The 14,710-nt window shown below is 42.2% G+C and overlaps 2 protein-coding genes across 3 annotated transcripts; one reads left to right on the forward strand and one right to left on the reverse strand.

The window, feature by feature from the left end:
- Positions 1-207: 207 nt before the first annotated feature.
- morn3 (MORN repeat containing 3) lies at positions 208-3,670 on the reverse strand. 2 transcript variants are annotated; one of them, XM_045225172.1, is made up of 6 exons: positions 3,428-3,670; positions 1,796-1,942; positions 1,351-1,508; positions 1,023-1,182; positions 518-702; positions 208-381 (listed from the first exon to the last, which is right to left on the reverse strand). In XM_045225172.1, exons 2-6 carry the CDS (start codon positions 1,938-1,940, stop codon positions 319-321), a joined length of 711 nt encoding a protein of 236 aa, XP_045081107.1. In that variant the 5' UTR covers positions 1,941-1,942; positions 3,428-3,670; the 3' UTR covers positions 208-318. The 2 variants fall into 2 exon arrangements, with proteins under 2 accessions (XP_045081107.1, XP_041754048.2); XM_041898114.2 differs by lacking the exon at positions 3,428-3,670 and adding an exon at positions 2,332-2,709.
- LOC121582373 (transmembrane protein 120B) lies at positions 2,724-14,134 on the forward strand. Its single transcript, XM_041898112.2, has 12 exons — positions 2,724-2,884; positions 3,757-3,875; positions 4,002-4,118; positions 4,223-4,282; positions 4,381-4,476; positions 4,576-4,665; positions 4,789-4,854; positions 5,024-5,085; positions 5,237-5,329; positions 11,289-11,353; positions 11,714-11,782; positions 12,242-14,134. Exons 1-12 carry the CDS (start codon positions 2,822-2,824, stop codon positions 12,356-12,358), a joined length of 1,017 nt encoding a protein of 338 aa, XP_041754046.2. The 5' UTR covers positions 2,724-2,821; the 3' UTR covers positions 12,359-14,134.
- Positions 14,135-14,710: the final 576 nt, after the last annotated feature.

Consider the following 14,710-nt stretch of genomic DNA (forward strand, 5'->3'; position numbering starts at 1 on the left):
CACCCTCTGTGACTTGTTTGTTTGTACACTGAGTGGGTTGGTCTTGGCAAATGTAACCGTTTGCTTTTTGTTTTACTTCTAGGAATGTGTTTGTAATACCTTGAGTTGCCACTGGGGAATGATAGCCAGATGGCACTGTGATCTCATTACCAGTCAGATCGTGTTCAGTGGTCCCGTTTCATAGAAGTAAAGTTGCTAAAATCTTCCTCATGATGTTGTGCTCTCTTTATTCGTTACACGATGGCATTTCACAGCATGGTAAGTGAGCATGGTGGCCAGAGATCAGCAGAGATGGATGATGTTATTCTTTGGTTTGTCCTATTCACCATGGTATGTTGATTGTGTTTCCATTAAAACTGATCTCACATCCAACAGATGTACCTTAAATAGAGAAAAGGGGGATACCTCACAATATGATGAATTGATATTCACAAGCAGGTGAAGGGGCTCAGCTCCACACCTGCAACACTTAGTAAAGACAAACCTCTTAAAACACTTAAAAAGACAAAGTATGTACCTTAGGAATCGGGTATATTGTCGGAGTTGGTGCCTCTTCTCTTCCAAAGTCAGACACTGTTCCACATTTGGCCACTCCGTCCACCCAGAAGCCCTCATAAAGCTGACCTTTGTCCTGGTAAAAGAACTTTCCATGCCCATTCTTCTTCCCATACTTCCAGTTGCCTTCATACCTATTTTCATTGGCTTCAAAACAAATGAGAGAAGTCGCGCAACCTGACATACTGTATATAGTCTACGGCCAAATGACAACTTTGTTTCACCAAATAAACATTGTATTAACTAATCACTGTTGGCACAGCAGTAAGACATTTATTTCAGTGTTTCATTGAATTACAGCCATATTGTCAAAGTACACAAATGAAGATGCATTAAAATGTAGGCTACAATTACTTCATCTTTCTCACCCATCCACTTGCATACTCTGGAAATCAACTTTTTTGTCTTGCACACACCCCTGGCGACAGTCATGAGATAGTCTTCCATGTAAAATAATATGCCCTTACCGAGACGAAGCATGCCCTGTCCGTGATGTTTGTTCTTCAGCCATTCTCCCTCATATATGTCCCCATTGTCATAATACATCCTGCCCCAGCCACTCCTCTGATCCTCGCTCCATTCTCCCTCATAGCAGGCAGAGTCACTGTAGAAGTAGGTCCCAAACCCCTAAGGTAGATGAGAAGACCTATAGAAACTGGCCCTTGTGTTTCACTGAGGCCAGGTGTCTTATAATAAATGCAGAAATAGAATAGGCCTAGGGTTACATTATTTACATTCTCAGCCTAACAATACAAACTTGTCCTGTGTACTACCATCCTGCAATTGAGTACATACATGCTTCTTGTCATTTTTCCATCCACCTGAGTATTCCCTTGAATACTCATTGGTTGCAGACAGGAGCTTGCTGTAGGTCCCATATCCATCACGTTTGCCATATTTCCAGTCTCCATCATAAATGGCCCTGCCCTTCTTCCAAATTTGAGTTCCTTTGCCTAGAAAAATGTAAGGAACAGTGAGAAAAACCACCCACATATTCATTGGACATAAAATAAAATAGGTCTAGCTGGTAACAAAATGAGTGGTGACCAATACTATTGAAGTTGTAATGGGAAATAAAAAACGTTTATATCTACATTCTTAGAACCTGTTGAAATATTTTAAATGAAAAAATGGAGAGAACCAGTCACAGCCCATGTGTCTGAATTGTGATACAGTAAGCCTAGGCATAATACTTCAAGATAATGGTGTGTGCAAAATCTATGTCATGCAACAGTTGTACCATGCTTCTTGCTGTCCAGCCAATCCCCCGTGTATTCATCTCCATTCACTGAATAAACAGTGTGTCGCAGTCCACACTTCTGTGCCTTTCTGTCCCACAATTTTGACAGGGGCTCCACTTTTCGAGGTTTCTTCAGATGAGGCATGGCTGTAAGCAAAACATACATGATTTTCAAACATTCTTTGAAAAAGTTCATAACTTAAACGCACAATCCTTAATCAATTTACAGCAGAACTGCAGCACCACCACCTGCTTTTTGAGGATGCTGTAGAAATGTATCTGGTAACCACTAGACTAGAGCTATGGATGCAAAGACAGTCCATTCATGGTAAAAGTAGTTGAAAATAGTTTATAATTTGAAGCTAGCTATAGCTACATTGTTTCTTTACAATGACTGATCAAAAGGCAACCAAAACATAAACAAACTAAGAACATTTCGCAAATTGTGCCAACAATTTGGGTTAATAAATGAACATTTAGCTAGCTACCCAACTTAGCTAGCTAGCTAAAAAATAATTTATTAACCCAAATTGTACCTCGTATGTGTCCAAGCGAACGACTCCTTTTAGCTCAATCCGCTTGTCTTTTCAACTTTCAAAGTAAAATTTGACATTAGGTCAACATAGCTGGTTAGCTAGCTAGGTGGTAAAAGACATGAGTGGCAAACAAAGTGTATAACCAAGCGTTCTATCCCCATAGCAACAAACTTGTATAGATGTACAAATACTCGATTTTGTTCGGGCTGAGTGTGAAACTTTCTCAGTTTTTGTAAATGTGTCATTATATTGCCTCAAAATCATTGTTCAGAACAGTCATACACATACAGTTATGTTTATGAAAATGTTACTGTAGTAGGGGTTCCTGTCTAGTATAATTATTTCTGCACTTTAGAACAAGTGACGACACAAAGGTACATTTGACAGTAGTGGGCGGTCGGGCGCATGCACTCAAAGTGAAATTAGAAAAGAATCGTGGACAGCTGTACTAGCCGTCTGGAGGTTTTGTACAGTGCCGCTTACTGACACAATGTCACTGCAAAGGTGTCAAACTGAATGGGAAGAAATTGACCAAGAATATCAACAATTACAGGTAGGCCTATGTGAAGCCAGTTTGATAACTAGCTAGGTGCGTGGCATGAGGTGACGTGGACTACCGCCAGGTCAGAAAGAGGGGTTGGAAGATGATAACCGATATACGATTGTCAGCTCAGCTATCTAGCTAGCTAGTTTTGCTAACCCAGCCAACATGGCTAGAAGCTAGCTAGCATGCTAACTTGATAAAGGTTTATCATCAGGTATTATTGGACACAATATTTTATATTCAGGAACTTTCCAATATAGCTAAATAGTATCCAGCGGTAACTGCAAGTCAGGTTTACTTGAATTGGTGAAGCTAGTTTTTAATATCCGCATATTTGAACAATTAATGGTAAATGTTAGCTAACGTTAGCTATCTAGCGAGAATAACGTTAGCCCGTTAAAGTCCTTATAACCAGCAAGCAGGCTAGCTAACTCAGTTTAATAACAATGATTAGGTTGTTGTGTTTTAGGGAAATCCACCAAGTTTTCACCTCGGCGCAGTTAAATCAGTCAACCAATGCGGATATGTAGCAAATAAGTGTCACAACTTAACTCAGGATGCAGTGGCTTCCTCCCCTCTTATTTCCTCCTTAATTGCCACGACTGGAAATGTTTCAATGATATTGCAATGCTGCCTTCCATCCACCTGTCATATTCTGCTAGATCAGGGACCATAGAGGAAAGAAAGTAAGCCACTAAGATAGCCTCAAACTCTTAAAAATGCAAGAATAAAGGAGGTGATCTGTCCTGGACCTTATCCATCACTACTTGCCTAAATTTGGACTTTGGTGAAAATAATTGCCTATGACAATTTGACAGATATCAACATATTTGAGTACTGGTGAGCAATCTGCACTCATTTATTTTCCATTTTATTTATAGGAAACTCACAAAGTGTACAGACAGAAGCTCGATGAGCTCACCAACCTCCAGGCAACATGCAGCAGTGCCATTGGTAAACAGAGGAAGGGTCTAAAAGACCTCCAGCACAGTCTGCGCAAGTAAGTAGCCTACTTTTAGTGCTGGCAGCCTGCAGTTATTGACAAAGAATTGTTCAGTCTTGTTTTCCTGTACCAAAGGTCCTCATAATTAGGACCTGAGCATTTGAGTGTTTTGTTCTCCTACAGATGTACAAAAACAAGCGATGAGAAAGAAACGGAACTGATCAAAGACATCCAAATGCAAATGAAAGACAAAGAACATTTCTTCTTTGATATGGAAGCCTATTTGCCAAAGAAGAATGGGTCAGTGTATTTGAGGACATGATTATTTTTTGGTTGGTTACAGTTTTTACGCAGTTTGTCATTAGAGGGTGTCGAAGCATATTGTAAAATATTTCTCTTTTCAGATTGTACTTAAATTTGGTCCTTGGCAATGTGAATGTAACACTCCTCAGCAACCAGGCAAAGTAAGTGTGTTGCTTCAGCTTGAACAAAATATCTGTATTCAGTCACATCCGCATGGTTGCTGCATCTGATTCCCTGTTTGTTCTTTTCGCTGGAGCAGATTTGCCTACAAAGATGAATATGAGAAGTTCAAGCTTTGTATGACAATAATCTTGACGTTTGCTGCCATAACCTGTCTCTTCTTGCTCAATTACCGGTGAGTTGGTTATATTATGCATTTGATCTTTCCTCATAGCATCTTTTAATGTTTCAGCAAAGCAAAGTAGTTGTAAATGTCTGTGTTTTGTTGTTGCAGTGTCACAGATGAAATCTTCAACTTCTTGCTGGTTTGGTACTACTGCACTTTGACCATAAGGGAAAGCATCCTCATGAGCAATGGGTCCAGGTGAGCTACTAAGCTTTTTATGGGACTGACTTATTTATTAACTCCATGAGATTAAAATACTATACTAGCATGGCAACCTAGTTCTGCTTCTTTATTCTAATTCCACTCCATGTGTCCTTTCAGGATTAAAGGGTGGTGGGTCTCCCATCATTACGTCTCTACCTTCCTATCAGGTGTAATGCTTACCTGGTAAGTCCTTTTATTTATTTTCAACTTTGAACACTCTTTCATTAATTGCTTTCGGTCAAAAGCTCAAAATCGGTTGGCATTTACCCTAAAAGGTTGTTTGACAAGCAGTTTGATTGATAAATGTTATTTGATCACCTGTATTTATTGGTTCCTCTGTTTCTTCTCAAAGGCCAGAGGGGTCCATGTATCAGATGTTCAGAAGTCAATTCCTTGCCTTCTCCATTTATCAGAGTAAGCGTCTACTTTCTCATTTTATCTTCATATGTGTCAAGTATTTTGAAAACAACCCGCACAATGTAAGTCCATGTCATTACTCATACATGATTGATTGATTGTAAAAGAGTTTGAATCATTTGTTGAAATTCATCCCTATGTTTTTCAGGCTTTGTGCAGTTTCTTCAGTATTACTACCAAAGTGGCTGCTTATACAGGTTACGAGCTTTGGGGGAAAGAAATCAGTTGGACCTCACAGTGGGTAAGATGAGCTCCTTTTCAGTTAAGACGGTTTCTAAGGCTTTCTTATTGGTTATGACTTTGGAAACATCCTATGAGCTTTTGAACCATTAAGTCACGACCAAAATTATTGGCAACATATTTTTTATTTTATTTAAAGACTGTATAAAATAAATAATACAAATACTGAGCTAAATTGTATGCTCTAAAAATTTGAAATTAATTTTATACTAATACTTAGAGAAAGAGATTTTGTTTAACAAGTAATAATAGTTTTTCTCAAAAAGATATGTCTAGATTAGTGGCACCCCTGTTTTCAATGCTCCGGCACCCTCCCCTTGCAAGGATAACGGCACTGAGGCTTTTTATAAAATGTTTTATGAAATTGGAGAACACATTGAGAGGGATCTTAGACCATTCCAGATCCTTGATATCCTTCGTCTGCACTTATGGACTGCCCTCTTCAATTCAAACCACAGGTTCCCTTTCAGTCAGTACTCTCGGTACAACCCACTATGAGGAGTCGCACTCTCGAGACTTCGACTGAAGAACTTTAATCATGCCTGATAAGGCCAATGAAAACCGTGCCTCGCTGGAAGCTCCGCCTTCCACAGGTGATAACAATGAGGCTCGAATTCATTCCTTCGATTCTTCACCTCAAGCTGAGTAGGAACGATTCACGCTACTAAAACAAACATTTGGAACACAAGACTTTCAAACTTGGCTCCAACTAAACTGTCCCATTGTGGGTGAGCGTGCTCCCCTTTTTGGAAGTTGTATTGTGTTTTCGTAGTTTCCTACCTACAAGCCAATTTGTTATTCCTCTGGTTGCTTAGCCTGGCTCTAACAATGAGTAGATAGCAAAACATGTGACTGAGACGACAAAGGCTGCCAAGCCGGGTTCGAGTTCGCGACCATGCCCCCATTCATGCCGCTATACTATATCACCAAAAGATACTCACGATTGTCTTGTTTGTCTCGGCTTGGTGCACGCTCTGGCGGCCCTCGCTCGAACCTGTCCATGTGTGCTTTGTCACTGACTGCTTGGTGTTTTCAATAGTTACATTCCTCTCCCGGAGGCCTGTACCTCGGCTGAGTCGGAGTTGCGAGACGCAGGGATGGATTGGGTCTTTGGTCAGATGAAATGTCTTGTCCTGTGTGCTCTGTCGCCGGTTACGGGAGGCTACTCGAAGGGAGAAGGCAGCCAGGTTCGGTGGGCACTCCCTGCCGTAGACTTTCAAGCCCAGGCTAGCTAAACAAGCGCTGCTTAGCTTGCTAGCCAGGTTAGCTAACTTGCCAAGGCGAGCTCGCTACTGCTACTGGCTATTCCTGCCTCCCCATGGTGGACTTGCTTGTGTAGTTCTCTTGTTTAGTATACGTAGCGTTCAGTCGCTTGGTTATTCTAAATGGACCGTGCTGCAGTAAGAGTTTTTCAAGACCAAAGGAAGCTCTGTTCTAGATCAGGATTGGCTACTAGCCCTTGGGGCGAACGACAGGTAGCTGGCTACCATCTTAGCTTGGACTGAAAGCCTCATGGCTAACATTGGCTAGCATACATAACTTCCAGCTAATTAAGCTTACTAGCTTTCCCCCGCCGTTATAGCAACCCCATTCCTATTTCCAATTCCTGGAGTTGGAGGGAGTGGAGGAAGCAGGGCTTCCATGCACCTCCAATGAGGAAGCAGCCCTGAGCACTTAGCTCGGGTCACCCCCGGAGCGAGGGGCTTTAGCACCTTTCCACAAAAACATTATTGTGGCAGTGCCCCCTTTTTGGTTACGGCTGAACGGGGTACTACGTCAGCCATTTCCGGACCCCCATAAAGGGGCCGGGCTTCATGCAGGCTATACAGTCTCACGGAAGCACAACGTACTCAGCAGCCAGTTTATTAGGTACACCACCCCGTTCACCAAAATGGTTAGCTTCTACGGACAGTGAGTCACGTGGCCGTGGCTTGCTATATAAAGCAGGCAGACAGGCACATCGAAGGCATTCAGTTACTGTTCGATTGAATGTTAGAATGGGAAAAACAATTGACCTAACTGACTTTGAGCGTGGTATGATCATCGATGCCAGGCGTGCCGGTTCCAGTATCTCAGAAACGTCCGGCCTCCTGGGCTTTTCACGCACGACAGTGTCTAGGGTTTACCGATAATGGTGCGACAAACAAAACATCCAGTCAGCGGCAGTCCTGTGGGCAAAAACAGCTCGTTGATGAGAGGTCGAAGGAGAACGGCAAGAATCATGCAAGCTAACAGGCGGGCCACAAACAGGCAAGTAACGGTGCAGTACAACAGTGGTGTGCAGAACGGCATGCATGTTGGAAGCTTATCCATGTTTAATGCCCCCTCTGTTACCCTGAGTTCCATGGTGTTCACAGGGTTCAAGGGGTATTTCTCCCCAGGGTGAGCGTAATAGAGGGGTTGCCATGTGGGGAATCGTAGGTGGCTCATTTCAGCTCGTATCTTGTTATTGATACCATGTCTTGTTTTGAGTCATGTCTATGCTAATATGTCTAAAATTCGCTAGCTAGCTAACCAACAACTGTAACAATGTATTTGAGAGATAACAAGTGCTCATTGTGCAAATGTATTTGTTTTCAAGAAACATTTGGAGACTAAATATAGTTAACATGTTGTCAACAATCTAAGCCAACCCGTCTGTTTTGCCTCATATTTGTCCACGCCTCGGTTTTGTTGCTAAACAAACAACCTCAATACGACGAGCAACACGCTCTCTGTCCACAAAGCGGCACCCCTCCCCTATAGCTGGGGGATTCATTGCGGATTCCTGCCTGTAGCTCACTGGTCCCGATGAAGTGCCTAGTGTTAAAGGTTATGGACTCTATAGGCGATTGGTTGTTGGAAGCAGAGGGGGCAAGCAGGGTTGGACACAACCATCCAATTATCCCACACACAGTCTTTGTGGTTCATATGAACACCAGAATGAGCAGTCTTGTCTCCAGCTCAACGTTGTTCATTCCTGGGAATTAAATTCAATTACGACTCGCCCCGTCTTACCACAGATGGGGTCCGTTTTTCAGAGCGGTCTGTCTAAGTCGAGTGAGGCTCAATGTGACAAAAGTACCCCCAAGGCATGGCCAATCGGGGGTATGGAGGCCAAAACCCCCGAACCAGAGTAGGCCGGGCTTCAGGCAAACATCTGCACGTAAACATTGTTTTAACCCCAAGTTCCAGTGTTCACGGTATCCCACAAAACATTCCCTCCCTCCACATTGACACACAGTTGTCGAGACTGGGGAAATAAAATAAAAATAGGAAAAATAACCAATCTTTCCCAGTCCACGAGAAGGCATCATGATGATGCCTGCTCCGACCAATGGCGCGCGCATGCGCAGTTTCGACCTGGATCATGCGAAGAGTGATGTCGGGAATAGGTTACAATTCGTTGTACGTCCCCCGTGTTTTTGCAGCGTCATGTCAACAGCTACCATGGCCTCAGCGCCAGTTTGGAGGGAGGAAATATCCACACTTCTCCAGAAGCAGGCAATATAGGTGGTTCCTCTGTCGGAAATCCGAAAAGAGACGGCTAACATCCCATCCTAGACCTACGTACCCTAAACAAGCACCTCAGTCAACTAATTCTGAATACTCACAAGCCGTCGGCTGTTAGTCTGCGTCCTAGCGATTGGTTCACCACCATCGACCTGAAGGATGCGTACTTTCATGTGCCCAAATACCCAAGTCACAGGAAGTTCCATTACGAGACGATAGCCTACGAGTTTTTGGTCCTCCCGTTCAGCCTGTCCCTCTCGCCTCGCACCTTTAGTAAGGTGGCGCCCATGAGGTGTCAGTGGCTAAGGGTGTTGGACTACCTGGATGATTTCCTACGGGCCCTGGCCAAGTGGGGAGACCCTCGGTTATTGTCGCAGGGTGCTCCTATGGGCCAAGTGTTATCCCACAAGGTGAGCACGACCGAACGGGTCCCCCTCCCCCCAAGGCTGGCTACTCGATTTGGGGGGTATGGACGGTGGCACAGGGTGCCCTGCATATCAATTGCATGTAGCTTCTGATGGTGTATTTGGCGCTTAGACACTTCCTCCCGCATTGTCGGGACGACGTGCTGGTCAGAGCCGACAACACGACGGCGGTGGCATACATCAACAGGCAGGGAGGGACTCGGTCACTCCCCCGCCTAACCTTGGCTCGCTCCCAATTGCTGTGGAGCAGAGTGCGCGCTTGCTCTTGCTTTGGGCGACGCATGTCCCCGGTTGCCGCAACTCTGGTGCGGATCTGTTATTCGGGGGGGCCACTCTCTGGAGAGTGGAGGCTACACCCCTGGGTGATCTCCCAGATATGGGAAAGGTTCGGCAGGGCCAACGTAGATCTTTACGCATCGCAGGAAGACTAGCAGTGTCGTCTGTTTTTGTCAATGAGGGACTCGAGGGCACTGTTGGCCCATGGTTTTTGACTAAAATGTCCTGGTACTGGGTGAAGTTCATGATGTCGTAGACCTTAACAAGGGCCCCAGGACCAGTGGAAGCACAATGGCCCCATAACATTAATGATCTACCACCATATTTATTGTACAGTAGGTATGTTTTTTTTTTCTTTCTGCATATGCATCTTTCTATTGACGCCAAACCCACCACTGGTGTGCATGGCCAAAGAGCTCTATTTTCATGTCAACTGACCATAGCACTGGTTCCAATCCAATGCCATTTAGCAAACTCCAAGGCGTTTACATTTGTTGGATGACATGAAAATAGAGCTCTTTGGCCACGCATACCAGTGGTGGGTTTAGCGTCAAAAGAAGGATGCATATACAGAAAATAACCCCATATCTACTGTAAAATATGGGGGCGGGTCTTTGATGGTATGAGGCTATTGTGCTTCCACTGGTCCTGGGGCCCAGGTTAAGGCCAACAACCTCATGAACTTTACCCAGTCCCAGGTCATTTTAGCCAAAAACCTGGTTGCCTATAATGCCAGGAGGCTGAAACTTGGCCGCAAGTAGATCTTTCAGCAATACAATTACCCCAAGTGCACATTAATATCCACAATGAAATGGTTAATTCACTACAAAATCATCATTTTGCAATGGCCATCTCAGTCTCCGGACTTGAACCTCATTGAAAACCTGTGGTTTGAATTCAAGAGGGCAGTAAATAAGCACAGACGAAGAATATCAAGAATCTGGAAATATTCTCTATGGAGGAATGGTCTCTTAAGATCCCTTCCAATGTGTTCTCCAATCTCATAACATTTTTAGAAAAAGGCTCTGTGCCGTTATCCTCACAAGGGGAGGTTGCCGGAGTATTGAAAACATGGGTGCCAATAATTTTGCCCCGATCTTTCTAAGAATTGTTTTTTTATTACTTTTTTTATCTCTGAGCAATTGTATTAGTATAAAATAAAATGTTTTGCATACAATATCTCAGTATTTATTTTAGTCTTTTTTTTGCTCATCTTGATCAAGGGTGCCAATAATTTTGGTCATGCTTGCACAAGACATTTGCATGTGTGTTAATAGTTATTACAATGAAGTGGGCCACAAGCAACCCCATGACTGGAAATGGGACAAAGGTGGTGTTTCACCCTTGAGCAAGTTGCTACTCTTCCATGTTGAGAGTGATGTCCTAGTTGTCGGCATAAGGTCACACACGTCCTCTTTGAATCAAAAGTTTACAGTTCTACTGCCCAAAATTCCAATTAAATCTATTTAGTGCAATCTGAATGACCAGAGTGAGCTAATGGATAACATCTCGCAAATCAGTTTGCAGCTGATCTTTGAACAGAGTATTGGTCAAGAGGATAAAGGTTGCGTCCCTCTTGTTTAGCTCTGTTTTTGATATAGCTTACTTTACTCCCCTTACCATGATGTGTTTAGTCTAATGATTAACCTGCACTCCTGAAAACGCTAGACGAACTGGATGTAAACATGCTGTCTTTCTGTGGTTTGTGTCTTATTCAATGTTAATGATCTGGATTTTCCACCATTATTAATTGTTTCTGTTTTGCAGAAGGGTTTCAGTCATGGATGTGGAGAGGGCTCACCTTCCTCTTGCCATTCCTCTTCTTCGGCCATGTAAGTCTAACACAGGACTAACACAACTGTACAAAAGTGGTTATCCAGGGATGAGGTCAGGTTAAGGTCTGGGTGTGTGCCAGGTTGTTTCACACAGACTAGGATGAGGCATTATGGGGTAAGAGAGGGTAGAGTGGGGTGACTTGAAGAAGTGAAGATGGTATTGCAAAATCTGTCATTTGTAAAAGAAGTGTTGCCCAACATGATTGCAAAGCTTACATTTTGTTCCTTATTTCAGTGAAGATGTTTATTTCAGCTGTTTAAACATTTACATGTAGACACTCCAGCTGCCATGCTTGTGTTCTTGAACAAATGTTTAGGTCTTAGACTGAGTTTTTCTCTCTCCAATCCCATTCACAGTTCTGGCAGCTGTACAATGCTTTGACCCTGTTTCGGTTGGCAGGACATAAAGACTGTAAAGAGTGGCAGGTAAGGACAGAAATAATATTGTATAATCTCTGTAAAATCCCTTGTTTTCAAATAGAATACAGTACAACATGCCTCTACTTCCACCCGTCTTGTGCAGGCTGATCTTGAATTTTCCTCTACCTTTGCTGATAATCGTTACAAGACTACTCTACTCAGTCACTGGCCACATCATCATGATGATGCAAAATGCATCCATTTTGCGTTGTCATGATGAAGTGGCCGGTGACACTTTGCTTCTTAAAAGCCCAATATCTTGAAAACTTGACAGGCCACATTTTTGGGACTGTATTAAAGGAAAAAAATATATATGGATTTTCCCTTTAAGAATGACACACCTGTGATGTCATTATGCTAGATGTCATCAATAGAAGATTTAACTTCCAGTGTCAGAGAGTAGTCTTGTAACGATTATCAGCATAAGTGGATTTCTTCTTTAATGCCTTTGTTTGTGTCTTTCAGGTATTTATGTTGGCACTGACATTTCTTGTCCTATTCCTGGGGAATTTTCTTACCACATTGAAAGTTGTTCACCAAAAAGTCCAGGAAAACCCAGAGAAAGTGCAAAAGCAAGAGTGAATACGAGTCTGACTACAGCTCAGACTCCCAAGTGGCCAGTAACCATGAAGCAAAATGGCGCTGACACGCACAATCGATGGAAATATGGACTGCGGAGGGTTTGTGCCAGGAAAAGACTGAGTGAAGAGACCGATGTGTCTCAGCCTTGATGACAGCTGCAACATTAACCAATAACCTTGGCTGAATGTGCTTTTGTTTCCGATAGTTTGTCGTTGTCCTTGCTACACATGCAATCACAACACAGAGCGGCCTTCTTCTGGCAGATGAACCACTGCGATCCTGGACCGTTTGAGGCTTGATCCTGTAGATTTAGAGTAATTGGACAGACTGATTCATTATGGTGTGGATGTGTTTAGGTCGGAGCATGAACTACATGTACAGAGAGCCACTCTTCAAACAATATGCAACTAAACAAAGAGGGGTAGCATTAGGTCATGAGAAGAGGTTAGTTTACCTACGAAGTGTATGTACTGTCAATACTTCACACAGCTGTTTTCATTATGGCGTATTTGAAAACATCCAGGGCACAGCAATTTTCACTGTTCGCAACTACAAGTGTCTGTCGTTTGATATGTTTTTCAGTAAAGATGCATTGAACTATATATTTCTCCCGGTGTGCTGTTTGAAAGTAAACCTGTTTCTTTTCTCTGGATATTGACATGTTGATGCGGGTCCATATTATATAAATAAGTAAAGCCTGCGTTTCATTTCAGCAATGTACCAGCCAGGACTTGTTAACTGATCATAGACATTTACAAACTTTAACAGCAGCCGTTTACTACCATTGTTTGGGTTGATTTGGCAACCATAAATTACACAGCCGTTCTATTTTTTTAAATAATTAATATACTAATGATACTGACAAGTCAAGGTTTTATTTCCCTTCTGTAATGGTCTGCACCTTGTTAAACTGAGTGCCTGGTGTTGCAACTTCTCACAGTGGATTCAGCATTAAGATAAAAGTCCATATTTTAAAAATCCTGTAATCTAGTTCAAAATGATAACCCTTTCAATTAATGATTTATTTGAGAGACTAGTCCAATTCAGGTTGTGCAAGAAGATACTGGTTGTTTTGAGTACTTTGAGCAAATGATTGGGAATAATGTCTTCAGCACAAATGTGCTTGTGGGATCAAGTTCTATAACTCTGCTGACATACTGTATGTATTGTAACGCATAAACTCTGCACTGAGGCAAAATCTCATGAGCTTGTGTATCCCTTTTCAGCATCATTTCATTTTGAACTGTAGTATTAGATCTGAACAACTTTAGTACTTAGTGACAAGGCTCTAATGCCGTATCTCACCCTGTAGCCTTTCACAATTTCTTGATGTATTTTTTTGTACCATTTGGAATCAAGTGTTCTGTTTGTTATTGAGAAAATCTAAGGTCTTGGATATTAGTCTTGTTTCCATAAAGAAAAAAAATCCATTCTACTCTTGAAGGGAACCACTCATTTTGTTATACTTGTAGGCAAAAGCTGAAGCATGTTATTGACCATTAGACCAACATTCTACATTCAGTTTAACATCAAAACTGCCACAATGCACTACACAACAGCACCTATTTCCTCATATGTTGTGGTATTGGTTTCATGTCATGGATTGTCCCATCATAAGACTGTACCTTGTGCCTGAACATACAACTGTAACGAGACACGGGACAAAGTTATTTAATTTATTCTGTCTCTTGCTGCATTTGCACACTGTGTACATTGCTGTAAGAAAAAACACATCTGATTAAAGGATGTTATGAAAGAGCCATTTATTTACATTGACATAAGGCCCTGTGTTGTCATTTTAGAACTAGCAAATATTAATTGATAAGTCAAGTAACAAATGTATTTGCTTAGCAAATAAATATATCCATCAGCTTTCACATTTTATTCAGTTGCCTATCTACAGTCCTACTGTAGGACACATTGCGTTGTCAGTGTGTTTTCATAGCAACCACCACTAGTGGGCACTGTCATTAAACTTTAATGAACTGCAATAGATATTTGTCCAGACTCCAGCTCTGAAAGGAACTGATGTCTATCAGCTTTCAACCACATTAGTAGTAAATGGTTGTAAATTGTCCTGACAATGTAAAAGGTGAAGTCAACTTATCCTCTGCAGAAAGGGTAAGTCGCTTACCTGAACATGTGTAATGGCAGTGGTGTGAAGTACTTAAGTAGTACTTTAAAGTATTTTTACTTAAGTAGTTTTTTGGAGTATCTACTTTACTATTAATATTTTTGACAACTTTTACTCCACTACATTCCTAAAGGCAAAAAATGTACTTTTTATACCATACATTTTCCCTGACACCCAAAAGTACTTGTTACATTTCAAAAGCTTACTTAGCAGGACAG

This window comes from Coregonus clupeaformis, chromosome 15, assembly GCF_020615455.1.
Source record: "Coregonus clupeaformis isolate EN_2021a chromosome 15, ASM2061545v1, whole genome shotgun sequence".
Taxonomy (NCBI): Eukaryota; Metazoa; Chordata; class Actinopteri; order Salmoniformes; family Salmonidae; genus Coregonus; species Coregonus clupeaformis.